The 17,824-nt window shown below is 39.2% G+C and overlaps 1 protein-coding gene across 2 annotated transcripts in view; it reads right to left on the bottom strand.

Moving 5' to 3' along the window:
- Window positions 1–4,082: 4,082 nt before the first annotated feature.
- Window positions 4,083–17,824, bottom strand: part of KIF5B (kinesin family member 5B) — a 33,515-nt gene continuing 19,773 nt past the window's right edge. For both annotated transcript variants that reach the window (XM_053976177.1, XM_053976183.1), the window contains 13 exons: window positions 17,257–17,463; window positions 15,369–15,512; window positions 14,544–14,732; window positions 13,591–13,708; window positions 13,190–13,251; window positions 12,969–13,078; window positions 12,691–12,792; window positions 10,624–10,684; window positions 10,449–10,520; window positions 10,168–10,272; window positions 9,449–9,665; window positions 8,004–8,133; window positions 4,083–6,624 (listed from right to left, as the gene is read on the bottom strand). In XM_053976177.1, coding sequence (XP_053832152.1) covers window positions 6,618–6,624; window positions 8,004–8,133; window positions 9,449–9,665; window positions 10,168–10,272; window positions 10,449–10,520; window positions 10,624–10,684; window positions 12,691–12,792; window positions 12,969–13,078; window positions 13,190–13,251; window positions 13,591–13,708; window positions 14,544–14,732; window positions 15,369–15,512; window positions 17,257–17,463 — 1,524 coding nt within the window. In that variant the 3' untranslated portion in view covers window positions 4,083–6,617. The remainder of the gene's footprint in view (window positions 6,625–8,003; window positions 8,134–9,448; window positions 9,666–10,167; window positions 10,273–10,448; window positions 10,521–10,623; window positions 10,685–12,690; window positions 12,793–12,968; window positions 13,079–13,189; window positions 13,252–13,590; window positions 13,709–14,543; window positions 14,733–15,368; window positions 15,513–17,256; window positions 17,464–17,824) is intronic.

Here is a 17,824-nt window from a genome sequence, read left to right as displayed (position 1 = left end):
TAGAAATAATTTTTTTATTAGATTTGACTCATGCTTTTATGCTTATTTTTATGCATTTTGGCTCTTTATTATTATTATTCATATTCTCTTATTTTGCACTTCCCAGCTCATTTTCACCAGCTAATAAAGGTTGATAAACTCACTCCAAGTTATGTGGTTGCTTTGAGTCCAATTTGAATACTGCATCACTGATTAGCCCACAACAGGCAAGGTACATGTCTGCTGCCATACTGTCATTGAATTATCCTGTGCTGGAATTGGATGCAACTGTTTGTCGCTGTGGGAATGAAACGTTAATTTAATGCTAGCTGCATTTATTAGAGAGCAAGCCCATTGTACAGGCTGCCAAGGGAAACTGACAGTCCTCTACAATAATGAGCGCAGGAGGAAAAAATCCATTTCTCATCAGGAATGACTCTTCCCATCTCTCTTGTGCTGCTCAAGTGTGTGGATCAATGGAGACAAGTCAGCTGGAAATGAGAGAAAAATACAAAAATGTCTCAAGCTTCACCTATGAGTGGATTTGATAATGATTCACCCTCTGCACAGGTCTGACTTTCTGCCATTAATTCATACCATTCATTTTGCAGTTCAAATAAAGAAACCAAATGTTGCAACATTTCCAAGTATCTTCCTGCAAAAAAACTGTGATTTAAACAAAGAGTGGAAAATACGATACTCTGGTACTTATTCAGAAACATATTGCGCGTCTTTTCCCAGTGTTTTAACTGGGGAAAGAGCTGCCAGGATTCAATCCTGTGCAGCTCAGGGGAAAGGAGCAGCACAGCCGCGGCCCCCGGCAGGACAAGAGGGACCCAGCAGCACAGGCGGGTGGGTAAAGGTGCCGGGAGCCCCGGGCCGTGAGCGCGGCCGGTCCCAGCGGTGCCGGACGCCGGGAAGCGGCGGCGCTCCCGGGGATGCTCGGCGAGCCCCGGGCCGTGAGCGCGGCCGGTCCCAGCGGTGCCGGACGCCGGGAAGCGGCGGCGCTCCCGGGGATGCTCGGGGAGCCCCGCGCGCCCCCTGGCGCTGAACGGGCTCCGCGCCGGGGCCACGTCCCGAGCGATCCGGGGCCCGGCTGACACCGGGAGTCCGGACTGAAGGCAGACCAGAGGACCGGGCCGAGGGAGGGGTCAGCGGATCGCTGACCCGGCGGTGCCCGGCGCACGAGGCCCCATTGTCCCCGGGCTCTCTCACGGCCGGAGGTCTCGGGCAGATTCCTGCACGGGCCAGGTTAGTGCTGCTGTCCCTCACTAGCTCGGCACCGCTGGAACTTCAGCCCCGGCTGGACAATTCTGGGTTTAGTGCCCCGAGCAGTGAGATAACAAGACTGGCTTACACTTCATCACGACTTTGCAGGCTCATCGACAAACAGTCCTTTGGTGGGCAGGGAGGATGCCAGACCTGGCAGTGGAGGAACTCATAATTCGGCCTGAAGTCAAGCTGAACCTCAGACCTAGAAAGTGTCACAGACCAAACTCAAAACCTTTATTACTCCACCACAGCCTGGCCTATATTCCCTCTCTCCGTGACCTGTGGCTCAGCTCCCTTCTGTTGTGTAACCCTGAGCACATGGCCTCGTGTCTGAGAGGAAAGCAGACCTGTAGGAGCAGCAATATCAGTATCTTTCAGGAAAAGCAGGCAGTTCATCCCTTCCCCCAGCACAGGGACAAGTCACCCACACCCCAGGTGGTCAAAGGGGAGCTCTGCAGTCTGAATGGGAACGGTGACAGGGGCTGAGCCTGGTGGTGACAGGACCAGGACTCTCTTACCGCTTGTGAGCAGCAGGAGCTGCGCTGCCTCTGCAAGACAGCCCACCACTCAGCGTGAGAGGATATCCTCTCCTACAGGAGCAGCAGGAAAGAGGCTCACCCTGCTGCCCCCTGTAAACCAGCGCTGGGCACTGCGGTCACCAGGCTGCTGCAGGTACAGGAAGGCTCGCAGAGAGCTGTGGCTGAAACGAGCTTTCCTGGGCAGCAAACTAAACTCTGTCCTGGCTTCTGCTGAAGGGTATTTCCTGCAGTAAAAGCATTTAAAGAATCATTTACACCCTCTCAGGGAAGATCATTAAAAAATACCCTCCAAATACTCGCTTATCGGATGATGAGTGATCACTTAAAACATCTGTCCCGGCAGCACAACACGCCCTTGGCCGATGGAACTGGGCCTGTTGATGAAGGTGATAAGCAAACAGGAAAACGCCCGACATTTACACTTTGCTGAGCTAATTTACCTTTACTTTTAAATGCTGCTCCTGACAAAAGCAAAATCAAGAATCCACTGAAACAGCAAGTGGCTTCACATGTATCTTCAATACACTGTTATAAACTGTGAGCTGCATTTGTCCCACTGTAGGAGACAATTTAGCTGACTTACAGGACGGGGGGTTCCAGGCATTTGTTCCTCACAACGGGAGCTGTGGAAATAGCTCTCTTTAACACACACCCGGGGGCACCTCCGAGTTATTTCCACACCCAGTTTTGTGGATTCAGGAACGCGGAGAATGTGGGTTATGCTGCCCTCCTTGCTGCAGGTACATATTAACACTTCCCTCGGTGCTGGAGGTGGAGACAGTCGATGGATTTAGCTCTGTTCCACAACACCGCTGTGCCCACACCAGGCAGAGCACAGCCTGCAGGACATCTCAGGGCACAGATACGCCACATCATGCTATCCAATGCCTCAGCTTTCCCTTTATAATCATTAGCCTCTTACTTTCCTTTTCAAATGCAAATAGGCTAAACAGGCTCCTCTTTTTTTGTACTGTATTTTCCTTCTTCACCTAATTTCCTCTGCCCGTTACCCTGGACAGCGCAGCTGACTGACTGGTACCCTCTGCCCCTCCAGCTTTGGCAGTGAAACACTCGAAGGAGTCCGCGGCTCCAACTGCTCTCCCAGCATTGCCCCCAGCAAGGGCTGGTTAAAGATGAAACAATGAACAGCCCCGTGCGGAGTTCAGGAAGACTCACGAGCTCAAAACTCCCCTGGCAAAAATTCTGACGTACCCATCAGTCCTCAGTGATCATCTTCCACAGGTGTTTCCTTCGTCATTTAGTGAGGTTTTATTATGCCCTTAATACGTACTTAAGTGGCAGTTTTGCACATAGCACCTGTTAAATAGTGATTCATTTTGACACTTCCTAAACGCGTGCTACAACTCCTCGGTGCATGCAAGGAGGAAGGCACCTAGGCCAGCCAATGAATTCCTTACCAGTTTGACAGTGCAGGTAACCACAGCTTTTCCCTGGCAGAGATGCAATAATATTTTTTTGCTCACATTTGAAAGGGATTTTGGACCATTCCATTGCCCATACGAAACTTCAGAGTGAAAAATTTCCTATCTTTTCTGAGCAACCCTTAGTGGTTGTCTGCAATTAAAGAGGTCTGAGTCGACCCGTCTTCTGTTAACAGGGCACACTAGAAAATATTTTACAGGATAGACCAGCTCACTGCTGAACAGTTTTACAGATGTAATTTCTCCCTCCTGAGTTCATTGCTTTTACAGTAACTGTACTGGCAGACTTAAATCATGACCTCCTTTATGCTTTTTATATATGTGTATATATTTATATATCAAAGCTATACATCTAGCTAAATCTCTTTCTGTGGAAATTATCCAGAAGTTGATTGCAGCCTTGCATAACTACACTGCTCCATAAAAAACATCAGTTCAATAGAACTAAGAAAAAATAGAATCAGCCATTACAGATACTGGTAAAGGAAAATGAGTCCCTGGAAAGGAAAAGAAAAAAAAAGTCTAGACGGCACAGAAATACTGGAAATGGATTAATCTGTCTCAACCAGAAAGAGGGGTCACCAAAACAGCAGACACCAAGTTTAAGAAAAGAGAGGTTCACACAGCAAGTGATAATTCATAGTAATTCCTTTCCAACCAAGTTTACATGGATTCTGGAAACAACTGTCCAAGCGTGTGGATAAAGAGAGCTTTGAGCACCACCATACAGACAACTGACACCACACTCAGGAGAGCCCCAAGCACAACACAACACATCCTGGACAAGATTGTTGCATCACCACATTTGACCACATGTAGAGATAATAAATGGAATAAATGCACAAAGAAGTTCAAAGATTTTTCTCCTCTTTATTTAAACACAAATACATTTACAGCATGCAGGTAAGTTAAAACTATATGGCGTCTTCCCCAAACCAATTGTTTTAATGCATCTTAAGTGTACTGAAGTTAAATCAGATTCCACAGGTAGACTTGTCCTCATGTCAAATTTAGAGTTACACACAGTAGTGAGTCAGCATTTAAGTTATGTAAATAATTTAGTTGTTCACCAGAAATAAATATTATTTCACCAAGTTCCTATCCTAAACTGTTTTTTAAAAATATGATCTAGAGGAACATAAAAATAAGAACCACTCAAAAGACTGCAAGTTGAAATAGCAGTGTTGAACATTCCCTGTATAGACTGAGTACTTTCATTTACAAAATACAGTAATTGTCCTGTCTGGCTGACCTATCACAGCCAAACCAGAAAGCAAAGAAAGTTGTGTGTTTTTCTTTTTTTACATTTTAAGAGGCAGTTCTTGGTAAACTTCATAAAAGGTTTAAAATAAAAAAAAAGTTTAAATATAAAAAGGTGATGTACACTGAGCTACACACTAGTTACTATTTAATCTAATTTTTAAACACAGCAATTTTCAGCACCAAAACCCATGACAATTACCTACAGGAATGAAACCTCCATTCACAGGCATGAGAAAAAAATCCTGCTTCATTTGAGTGGGTTATTTTGTTTTTATGATTGCACATTGACAAATGAAGGCCTAAAACCTGTAGTTAACATAGAGAAAGATAATGGACAGTGCTGATTCCATTATGAGAAATTTAATTCAAAATATTTTGTTGTTTCTTTATCTTTTTCTCTCAGTATGCTGCCTTCAACTGTGCTCTAATACAACTGCAAGTTTGGAGTGCTTGGCGGCCTTAGTGAAGAAAACTCCAAAATAGTGGGATTTCCAACTGATATACTCAACCTTTAAAAATCAAACTACTAAAAATTCAGACTACTGTAGATATAGAAAAAAAACTGGTTCAAGGTCTAAAATTTGACTATACACCATCATAATATAAATATTTTGCTTATTTAAAAATATAAAAATTGAAAGTGATTTGCTGTCTGAACAGTCACAGAGCTTCTACGGTTTCTACAATAACTGAATACCCAGCAAAAAACTCAAGCCAGAACAAAAAGTTTTATCAACCAGGTCTGAAAAACTCATTGAATTCTTCCAGCAATACTGCATGTCTTCTTTCTTAAAGACCCGGTAACTAACTAGTTTCTATACAGAAGAAGGCTGTCCTAAAAATTATAGTGGCTAAACCCTATGAATAAGTTAAGTAAATTATACTATAAAACTTTAAACCCTGGATTTAGCTCAGTGAGAGTACCGGGGCTCAAAAAAAACTAACGAAAAAAAAAAAATCAAAACCCCACGTTTAATTGTTTTAGCCACTTTACAGGACTTTATTGCAAAGAGAAGAAATTCAACAACTACTACTTTGGACATTTTGGACACCTACTTACAAATGAATTACAAATACAATTCAGGGTAGCACTTTATTTTATTGTTATTTTAAACACATGCCTCTGGCATTTCTGGATACATCAGTTTTAAAAAGTTGTGTCCTTTATTTATGTGTCTGAATTCATTGGCCTGTTGCTGAAAAAGGCTTTTTAAACCGAAAATTAAAATTTTAGTCAAAAATTCCAGTGCTGTATGTAGTGGACTATAAAGTTACAGTTTAGATTGCCCTCATTTCACTATTACAAAATAGTGAAAGTGAACTGTCACAGATACAGACAAATGGACAGACAGGCTCATCAGAATGAAGCAGAATGTTTTCACTCCACCAGACTGTACTGTGTGCAGAACCAGGAACAGGACAGATGGGATAATCCATTGCCAAAGTCTTTTTTGTAAACTCAGGTTTATTCTTATTACTGTACAGTATTTAATTCTAAGTCACCCAGTGGCCGGGCACGGGATGAGATAACAGTTACAGAGCCTTGTTCATTCCGGACTCTTTAGGTCGGTGGTGTCGGTGCCTCGAGGCAGCTGTGGCAGCACTTCAGGATCCTCACACTGTACCAAACAGTTAGTTCCAATGCTCTATGCAGCATTCCAAAAGAAAACTGTAACTGTAAGGAGTGCCGCCCTAATTCAGTGGGACATGTAGTGTTATGTGAAGTGATAAAAATGAAAGAATACTTAAACACTGTTGCACATTCCCTAAGACAATAAGATGTACACAAATTAAGCTAGAAAATTTGAACTAAGATTTTTCTCAACGTACATTCAGCTTGGCACAGTGCGGACTAAATTTAAGACATGAAAGACAAACTGTGTAATAAGCAGAGCTACACTTTAAGTAACATGTCATTTTTCAAGACGCCAAAATTGCACTCTAGTTGGTTTTTTTTGGGAATCAGTTAGCAGAATTTGTAGAAGGGGAAAGAGCTGTACAGGCCAGGTATAATTTATACAATTTTCAAAAAATAATCCTACAGTCCCCAAAAGGAGAGATTATTGTCATGGAATGACTCCCTCTACACAATATCCAATCTTCCTCATGCTGCATTTACTTTTCAGCAACTGTAAATGAAAAAAAAAACAACACAGAGTTATGACAAAAAAGCAAAGTTATTCACATTTACAGTAGACCATATGACTATTTACATGGCCCTTAAGAGCCTGGCTCTTAAACCACTCAGATAAGTGCTAATAAAAAACCCACTTTAAAATAAGAAATCACACAACACACAAAGCATTTAAGCAATGCTGTCTGCTACCAATGATTTTACAGCACCACAAACTGACTGGGTATGCAATCTTGACTGCAATAATGGAGTCAACATTATAGATTGAAACCACTTAGAGTCCAGCTCCATTTCCCATGACTTTTGCTGCTATTCCTGGCTAGTGGCAACTCCTTGGTTATTCAAGGCAAATGTTATTCAAGGTTAAAGTACCCATCAGTTCAATCTCTTAGTAAATAAGAGACATTACTGAACAGAACCAGGTACCTTGACTAGTACTACTGCCTTTTCTCTGAATTGGAGAGAAAGCTTGGAAAAGTCAGTCAGCTAATGAAAAGAAACAAATAGAAACAAGATTCACATAAGCTGTTCTGGAGCCCTTCAGAAGAGGAGCACCCAGATTTCAAGCACCCCACCCCATTTTAGATGTATTTCAAACTGAAGATGCAGATAATTAACTAAGGGAATGTCTACAAGACATTTATAGGCACATTCAAAAGTGAAGATGACAACAGAGAACATAAAGTACAGCATTACTGTTATGTGAACAACACATCATCAACCAACTATAAAGCAGATATTAATTAAAAAGAGAGATGACTCTGTAAAGCAACTTAAACATATTAAATACCATGCAACATGTAATTACTTTGGAGATTAGAGATGTTTCAAAGTAAGTGCACATTTAATTTCAATTACTCTAACTGCATTTTAGCTAGGCTAACATTTAAAGTTTACTGGATGAGGACATGAATTTTTCTGTTAAATAATGAAGCAGTGTGCAAACACAGTAAGAAACGCAAATAAATAACATGTGAAAATATGGTAAATTTTATTTCATCACTGAATGTTTTCCTGAAGAAAACCGTATTTAAAAAGATACTAGCAAGCCAAAAGAATTTAAAATATCCACTCCTTTCCCAAACAGTGGCTACTGTCTTTGACTGGTAACCATCTCCAACTGATTGTTTCCATATTTTGTTCTACTTCTGCAGAACGCCATCAGAATTACCATTTTATAGCAAACACGTTCCAGAAGAAAAGCAGCAGTATCTTTAGTCAGGGAACATCATACCATTCCACTGGCTATAAAATTCTGTAAAAAGGAGTTAATCTGACTATTCAAGTGACTTCATGCCACAGAATGAACTGCAATAAACCTAATACAAAGTAGTTTGATCACACATTTTTAAGAATGCTACAAGACAAACTTACACTTTGTCTTGCCGTCCACCTCCGCGCAGCACAACTGGCTGGCTGTTCTGAGTGAACGCACCTCCACCACGAATTGCACTTGGATGAGTTGGAGAAGCTGCTGGATGCTGGCCAGGGCGGATAGGCTTAGCTGCATGACAAGAAATGTGACTTACAAATATATACACAACACCACCTTGGATTATTCAAATTTACTGATATCATTAGCCAAATGTAATAGTCACAATTGAATGCATTTTGAATAAGAAAACAAAGAGGATGGCATTCTGAGAACATAACAGATTAGTGTCAACTACAACAAACTCTGGAAAATAGACAAAGTTTTGCTTTACTGTTCCCTGTTAAAGTTTGCAAAGCTTCTGATAATCTTCACAAGAATTATCTATCCCACCTAATGCATTACCTTCTATGAATCCTTTTTTTTTTTTTTTTTTGGCAATAAGAACTCAAATAAGACACAACATTAGACAGCTTCCTGAGAGTTATGTATCAGTAAGGAATCATTATACTTGCTGTCCTTCCCATATCTACTTGATTGATCAAGTCACTAGTTACTCTCTCTGCAGGTGGTTCTGGGTACCAATACTCCACAGATAACACTGTTTCATCAACCTACCATCACATAAAAATAAAACCTGCTTAATAGCCAAAGTAAAAATCCAGTAGTTTTGACAGGTCATTCATAAGCTGCATACACTTAATAAACAGTATTTTCAATCAGTTTTGCACTTAGCTCTTAATAGAACATACATAATGTATGTATAGGACTTCACAAAGTTCTGTAATAATAAGCAGAAGCACTTAAAATTTCAGCAGGCAAAAAAGAACCTACAGGCAGCAGATGCAGCAGAGAAACACATCTCAACTACTGCCTTATAGGAAATTGATCTCCAGGAAGACATGACCAGTTCATCTAGACATTTAATCACAAGAGGCTGAATACCTCAGGTGAGCTCACTAAAGAATTGTTTGTTTTCTTGGAGACCACTTGAGAGATAATTGAGACACAAAAGCAACTGTCTGCAAACTGCCACTTCACGTGACCAAAAAATTTAAATTATTTTGCAACAGCTCTTTGCAGAATATGAGCAAAATTTAACTGCAAGGCTCATTTTAGTCACATTAACATTTAAGAGAAGTGTATTGATGGCTGAAGTCCTTCAGTTCTACAGCTTTAGTGTAATGTGCCAAGTTCTCCACAGGTCACACACCTTCTCAGTCCTCAGCACTTGACAGAGTAATAGCAGGGAGGAGCAAAGGAATATCACTATTTTGCCTCCAACTTCCCACCCGTTTTTTTCTGTTATTTTCCCCTAGAGAGGGCTGTGGATACTGTATGTGTAGCTTCAATGAGGACTGAAAGATGCACATATACACAAAAACAAAACAAAAAAAAAAAGTAGGAGACAGATGAAGCTTTAGGGGACAGGGGATTCTTTACTCACCAATTTGTGCTGAATGTCCTCTTCTGGCCATATTCTTGGATCTTACAGCTTCCTTTATACGATCTACTTCTTGCTGGTACCGCTTGCGATCACGAGAAGCATTCTCTTTGGCTTCCTTCAGTGCAGACTCCAAAGCTTTAACTCTTTCAGCTGTAGCTCTAAGTCGCTTCTCCAGTTTAGGCAGTTCACAGCGAAGATCAGCATTATCACGTACCAGCTACAAGACCAAAAGTGATTATTTTCTTGGTATCTCTCTTCATAGGGAGAGCTAACCAAATACTCTCCTCACCCCTAAAGAGGCAAAGCTGTAGGTTTACCATATTAACTTTGCTTAAGCTTTTAGTAAATCTATGGAGGCCAGTGACATTGAGACTGCCATTTGAAAAATCAGTTACTGTGGAAAAACCTGCTTCCAACAGAGATACCTCTTCCATCTGAGACAGGCAAGCAGCCCTTAGACTCATATATGTAGTCCAAACACAAATTTGGATCCCTTTCTGTTTAAGTGCAGCCACTTTGTTATACACCCACATGAACTTCAAACAGCTAATTAACTTATGTTACAAAATAATAGACTAAAGTTTTCCTGTATCAAGAGAGACATTTAAGACGTAGAAGTATTTACTTAAAAAAGTTATTTTATGACCAATAGACAGTTGCTTCTGTAATAATGGATCTGGAGTAGTTTCACTGTAATTTGAAATGAAGTCTCACTGTACCTGCTTGTGAACCTTTGTAAGTTGTTCAAGATTATTCTCGAGGAAGGAAATCTTCTGTTTCTGTGCAGCACTGCCTCCTGTATCATCTGAGTCGATCTCAGCACTCTGCAGTAACAAAGGCAGGGGGAGGGAGACAGGAGGCTGAGTACAAAACTGAACTTCTATACTAAGATCAAGCCATAAAAATTAAACCAAATAAATATCAGTTCCTAATTTAGTTCTAAACTGCAATTCATAGAGCATTCTCAGAAACAACGAGTTTAACTATAGCACCACATTACCTTTTTCACTCTAGTAGCCAGATCTTGAACAAACAGTTTCCGAAGATTGTGAAGAGTCTGAAGTTCTTTTGCCTACAGTTAAGGACAAGAAATTAACAAAACAACCCAAACAAACTCTGAAAGAAAAAAAAAACAACAAACATTGATATTTGGTTTGGAATATATTTTATCTTACCACAGTCTCTTCCAAACCCTTTAAATCTTGCCTCGCTTGTTCCCGTCTGTCCTGCATAACCCTAAAAGAGAATAAATTGTTCCTGAAATATCCTAGAAAAATTAGAGATTTTCTTTTAGAGGACTAGAGTAATTAACACACTATGATACAAATGAAAAAAGTCTTTTGGTTGAAGTCTTAAATTAAAGATGTAACCAACAGATGACACTCAGAAATCTGTATGGCATGGGGGTGGTGGTGGGATTGGGGGAGTTGCAAAATTAAAAGAGGGATGTACTTTTAATATTGAACACAAACAAGTACATTCAGATGCATGAACTATAAAAGTTTCTAGAATAATAAAAGACAAGACTCTCAGAGTTAGCTTCGGAGTGAACATTTGGGGAGATCTTATCCTACAAATGTTCTTAGCTGTGACCAGTTGAGATGATAAGTATCATGTGCTGGATTAAAAATCTTCTCTTTGTTTTCTTTAACACCTCACCCTCAACATGTTGGCAAAATTAGCATCATAAACAACAATATCAGTCTACAGGAATAGAACTTGATGATTATCAGTGTACAGAGCTGCTGTCTTGCCAGTTAATGTGAAATCATTTTCTGCACAGGAAACTCAGAACTGTACAGTCAGTGCAGTTACCAAGATAACAGAATACAGGAAGGGAACCTGGACTTTCCTTTTTATGACCTGAGATTAGAATAGAAAGGCCAAGGACTGCACAAAAACGAAGTGGTCCTGTTAGGTAGTTAAAAAAGCTTCTTTTCCTCTTGGAATTTCTCCTCAGTCAGTTTCACTACTTTCTCACAGTTAAATGAGCAAACATTTGACCTAATAAAACATTCTAAATTATGCCACTATCCTATCCATTTTCCAGGTGTCTCTGGATAAATAGTTCCAGGCATCTTCTGCAACTTCAAATTGAAAAAATTTAAGTGAATAATCTGCATTGTTCCTGGTCTGTCATTTGCCATGCACATTTATGATATTCAGTAGAAAATAACTGGATTTTAAAAGTCTGGGGAAGGACACAGAATACAATTCTTAGAACTTCTTTTCAAATCTTTTCAAGAGGAATGTTCCTATACAGCAGGTGGTCAGTGCTAGGTGTAGCTGAGCCTACAAACTGAAATAGAAAGCAATAATTGGTATGTATAGCAAATCTTACAAGACAAGAAAACCTATTGTAGTTAATTAAAGTTTTGTAATAATTGTGGCAGATAAATCAAAATAAGATGGAATCACAAGACCGGAGTACTTTTAAAATTTCAGTCAGTTAAACAGGACAAACAAACAAAAAGGTAAAAAAAAGCAAGCACTGCTTCTTGGTTACCAGCACAGATCAGTCAGGTCTCTCTGATTACTTCAAATCCCATGATAAAAACCCCTGAAAATCACTGTGTGTTTTAAACATAGCCAAAAAGAACTTTTGAAAAAGTACTTTAAAGTATAATGTATTTTTAGCTTCTGTAAAGATAAATTTGTATGCACCAGGAAGGGGTTATAACTGATACACTTAGAAAGATTTCCAGGAGATTAAGGTCAGATTTCTAGAAGCTGAGAACTCTTTTTGAGCTTGACTTGGATACTTACCTGCAAACAGAATGTAATTCCACTTGTCCACTAACTTTTGAGTCTCTAATTCACTAACACATTGTATTTAGTTAATCAATGAAGCATGCAACTGTTTAATTTTAAGAATAAACCAATTAGAGCCACCTAACAAGTTAAATCACATAAGAACCATAAAAAGATTAAGGGAACACAAGAACTAGAAAAAGAGTAAGGGGAATTGTTAGAGGACTCTTGTAGCCTTAAGAGAATGCAACACTTAGCTGCAAATTGAAAAGTTAATTACTCCAATCCATAACAGAGTCATGGCCTGAATATCTTTCATAATTTTACTTCTTATTTTAAGTATTCATGCAATGCAAAGGTTTTAAAAAAGGTTCAAGAAGGCCTCTTTAACAAGCATACTATAAAGTGAGAGGCACTGCATCATATTAGGTCACTAGTTTATAGAGTAAGCATCCCCACACACATTTGTTTTATGCATCATTATCACTTACGTAAGTTCATGAAGTTTTCTGCTTTTCTCCTGATCAGTCGCTTTCAGCTTCTCATGCTCGACTCTCAGACGTTCCTGTTCAAGCATCATCTTCTGGTTTTGGCTGAACACAAAGTAAATATTTCATCAGCTGAAACTCTCAGCCCATTCAGTAACATAATGGAAGATAGAAGGACAGTTCTGGAGGAAACTTTCATCACTTCCTTCCCCTGTACTGTGCTTCTGTACTTGCCCAGTCCAGAGACATTTGGCACCACTAAAACAAAGACAAGTACTTACTCTTGAAGCTCAGTGATGAGCTTCTCCTTTGCATCAACTTCATCTCTCAGGCTACTGATTTGTTTCTGATGTGTCTCACGATGGCTCTGAATTTGCTGCTCCACAGCTTGCTATTAGAAAAAAACAACATATTAAATGCTCTGAGTTACCACCAGGCTTCACTCTGTGGGGATTTGGGTTGTTAGGGTTTTCTTCTTTTTTAAGCAATGAAATTGACTTACTTTGACTTCATTTGCAGTTTGAACCTTATTTAAGTGCTCTTTCTCCATCTCATGGACCTTTTCTAGAAGGGATAGGGAACAAAAAACACAATTCAGCCAGGTATCTATGTAATCACATGGATGATGGCATTTATTTCCCTTCCCTTGCTGACACCTTACAATTTGGAAGAAGTCCCCTCCCACCACAAAAATCAATTGAGTTAGTAACATCTTTACTCCTATCAATAACAGTTCTTTCAAGCAGCAAACATGTTTTACGATGGATTAATTCTACATGTTCAGTAGCAAAAAGCCTTTCTATAGCTCTGCCTTTCAACCTAAACAGAACAGAGCAATTCCCACTTTATCACTATATTGTTAAAATGGTTGTGGTGAGTGGGGTGTAGGGAGGCAAGTCCTACCCTGTGCTCGGAGTTGAACTAATTCTTCATTAAGGGAATCCACAGATTCTTCCAGCTGCCTCTTTTTCTGTTCCACATTCTGAAGATATTCAGTCAGTGACTTGATCTTGGCTTCATGCTTGTGGAATGAAAAGAATCATTTGCTTTGGAACTAGGTACCATGGAATTACATCTGCATACTTATTTTTTACACAACAAGTAACCTCATCTCAAAACAAAAATGTGCCAGCTAGACTCTTAGAAGAATATGACTACTCAAGTAGAGCTGTAACGTAGCCTTTAAGACAATGTCTTTATTCTGGGTTGGAATGAATTACATTTTTGGCTGGGAGAAGAGACGTTTTGAATGTTAAATATTAACAGAGGCAAGAGAGGCCCACTGTACTTAGAAGATTGCCCTGAAACGTGCATCTCCTGATTTTAAAAGAGATGATTATCTGTATGAAAAACAATACACAGAATTATTAAACTGCATATCTAGATCACAGTTTTCAGAAGTGTTAGAAGTCACATTACTGATCTTTTCTAACAATCACATTAAAATGGCCTTTCTCACATTAGAAATAAATTAGAAATAAATCTGCTACGCAAACCTCCTAGAATTTTACTCTGCTATTACCTCTCCCACTTCCAGCTAGGGGCATTAGCAGGCAGAGTGAAAGAGAGTAAAGAATCCTGTGATGGAGAACACACAGGCTCCAGTATTTACTACAAGTGCTGCAAAAGCATTAGCAGGCTACAGATAAATTGCAGGAATTCTGACATCCTGCCATGCTGAATTACTTAGAAGCATTCAATCTGATGAGAGTACTAAGGAAACAGCCGAGTCTTATGGCTGTTCACTCACAGTGTGCTTTGTTCGGTGCCAAAAAAACCCTGCAACTTTTTTTTTCCCCGATAGGTTAATGAATTTAATTTATAAAGAACACTGTGCACTGTAGAGAAATATTTACCTGTGAGATGCGGAGCTGGCACGCAGCCAACTCCTTTTCATTTTCTTCCATTTTCTTATTGCTTTCAGCTTGTGTGCCTTCTAACTGTTTGCAACGTTTAACCATTGTTTTCACTTCTGATTTCATTTTGCTAATGTACAGTCTTGCAACTGTGAATTCTTCATCTATCATGCCAGTTCCCTCAGGCTGCTGAAAAGGGTAGAACAGTACATTTAGAAAGCTCACATAACAAAAGTGAACTAGCAGCGCACTGGAGCATCTTAATGCCCAGGACACATCCCCAGCCTCAACTGATAACCACAGAAGGAAAAAAAAAAAAATACCCTTACATTTTGGTATTTAAGTTTTCTGACTGATGATTTAGGAGTTTGTACAAAGAGTTGCTTGAAGAAGGAAATACAATTCACTATTGATTTCTTATACTGCTTATGTTCTTGCCCTATAGCCATCTTCTAGACTTATCTTTCATTTCATGTCCTCATGCTGTTTTTAATACAAGTATCACTCTGATCATCACCGTGGGTCAATACTAGATTCCCAAGACAATACTGTTGATTAACACCACTTCATACAGCAGTTTTAAAACATGAATGAGAACACTGCTTCAGAAAAAAATCATGCATGCTCTTCCTTGCCTATGAATAATCTAATTCTGTCTGGGACCTGATTAAGTCACAATATAAGCAATGGAGAAGCTTATGTCCAAATAATTAATATAGATGAAGCTTCCTATAGTGGTATTTTTTACCATACTAAGAAAATGCCCCCACCTATCCACAATGTGTTTAATACATGGCACTGAAGACAGCAGTGTTTAACTCTTACCTTGACATCATTATTTCCTACTGCAATTCCAATCTCTGCAAGATCTTTTAGTAAGGAGGCCATCATTTCTGTTGCTCGTTTCTTCTGATGGTTGGTCATTTCTTTAAGTTTCTGAAGCTCTGCATCTATACTGGCTAAAGTGACCTATAGTAAAACAAGTTACCTTTGAGTAAACAAAACACACTCTTGTTCTTCGAACTAGTTTCATACTATTTACAGAGAACCAGTATTTCTTCTGAAAGAGCTAAAAAGTACTGGGGACAGAGACCTTCAACTCACAAAATCTTAAAATTCTGCAACAAAATTAGTGTTAACACTGTTAAACAGCATTTAGAGTTATATACAATTAAATACTGCAGGGAATCACATTTATAGAAAAAGGGTAAATGGACAGCAAGTCCAACACTTTTCACCATATTTTGGTAAATGAAAACAACTTCAGCTCTATCTGCAGAGCTCTTAACTCTTCCCTGCTTGCAAATCAAAAAATGAAAGTACTCTTCCAGTACTGATATTTCATACGCACAACCCTTATTCTTGAGCACTTTTTCAGCTGGTTTGAGCGGCTGTGGTTACAGTGGCTGCAGCTCAGCAGCTTGCATGCTCAAGAGTCTGCTATTTGCTGTCCAGTTTTAAAAAACACCAGAAGTTTTACAGCAGAAGTCTCAGGCAGAGATGCCAAAGAATGGTTACTGCATGGGTTAGCAGTGCCAGATTGGGATGTATTAATTTTATGACACCTCTGAACAGATGCTTTCTTGCAGATTGAGTTATTTGTGACACTCAACAGATGTTAGTTATAATAACTAGAATCAGTACCTATTACTAAAAACTACATCAATAAAGCAAATAAAGAAAAACAGCAAAAAAAAAACCCCATACACTTCAGAATCATACACACACACAGAACAAACCTACTCCAACAAATTTTAAATACTGCTCATAAGACTCTGACTTTTGGCCAATCTTCAAGCGATGTAAGTTATCAGTAAAGATTATTCAGCTTAGAATACTCAGAAGTTTAAAGAGAAGTTTCATGATCTTGTGAACTTCAATTACATCACTAGTGTTCTACCAAGTCAAATCTTACTAACTGAAAGTTGAAAGCCACAGTCACTAGAAGACCCAGACCCTCTTATTATCATCTTCAAGAACAGAGAAGAGTGAGACTTGTGCCATTAATATTGTCTGCAATGCCAGCAAACATGCTGATCCTTTCCACTACTTAGAATTTTAGGATAGTAGGTCGAGTACTAACTGCTTAAAACTGATTGAGGTCTGCCAAATAGCTGGCTACCAAAACTGTCAGTTCAGAAACTTTGCAAGTATGTAAGGAGGTGCACAGCAGCCTGTGAGACTGATACTGCATCTGTATTTTAACAAGGGTTATCTTGTGGAATACGTCCCCAACTACCCCTTTTCAGAAAGTAAACCAAACTGCTTATTTTTGAAGGCATCAAGGTAAGTTATCTCACACTCCAAACACACAGCAGGTAAATACATATTCCTTTCAAGAAAAACTGCAGCATGCTCACTGCAACTTCAAGATTGGAAGAAGCAGATTCTTAAGTCAGGATTTCTCCAACTGCACCAGAAAGACAAACAAAACTAGCATGTAATGAAAGTGTTAAGTTTTGCCACCTAGGATATTTCTGAACGCCCTTCAGATTGTAAAATGCCACAGGCATTAAAAAGACAAGCACTATCAAGGTCAATAATCACCATACATTTTTTCTTAAGCTTACAGGTTGCTGCAAAAACCAAGTAAGTTTTAGACTTAGGATCTCATTTTCCTTTGTAAAATACTTTCAAATGACTTTAAGAAATACAGGTAAGGCAAGAAAGTCACACTGAAGATTGTCAGTAATTTCTTATCCCAATTTCATACCGATTTTTGATTGAGTTCATCACTAAGCAGTTCATATTCCTTTGCTTTATCTTCTACTTCCTGAGACTTCTGATCATAGTTGACAGCTAATTCTTCAAGGGCTTGTAACACCTCTTTCACTTCCTCTTTAGAAGCATCATTTTCAGCCTGAAGGCGATTCAACTCTGCTTGCAGGTTGTCTTGGTCCCGTCTGGTTGATGCCAGAAGCTGCAATATTGACAGAAGTTTAATAAAAATACAACAATAAATAATCATGAAGAAAATTCCACATATATCTTGAATTTTATTAATGCTTTTAGCTGCTACAATAGCTTGTATCTACATTCCAAGTGACTATCTTCACGCAATAAGGATACCAAGAACAGAATATAATGAACAACTAAATTCACAATCTATATTCACAGTTCTTTAAGTTTTTAAATATCTTAAAAATGGAAGCGATTACAAATGAAGACATATAGAAGTAGCCACTAGAAATGTACACAGAACATTGCAAGTTCTCAAAAAAGCCACTGAACACTACTCATGAGTCTGAAATTATCAATAGTGTGGGACTAAACTTCCAGCA

The sequence above is a fragment of the Vidua macroura genome, chromosome 1, assembly GCF_024509145.1.
Source record: "Vidua macroura isolate BioBank_ID:100142 chromosome 1, ASM2450914v1, whole genome shotgun sequence".
Classification (NCBI taxonomy): Eukaryota; Metazoa; Chordata; class Aves; order Passeriformes; family Viduidae; genus Vidua; species Vidua macroura.
Note: the sequence above shows the minus strand (reverse complement) of the source record. Positions and strands in the feature narration are given on the sequence as shown.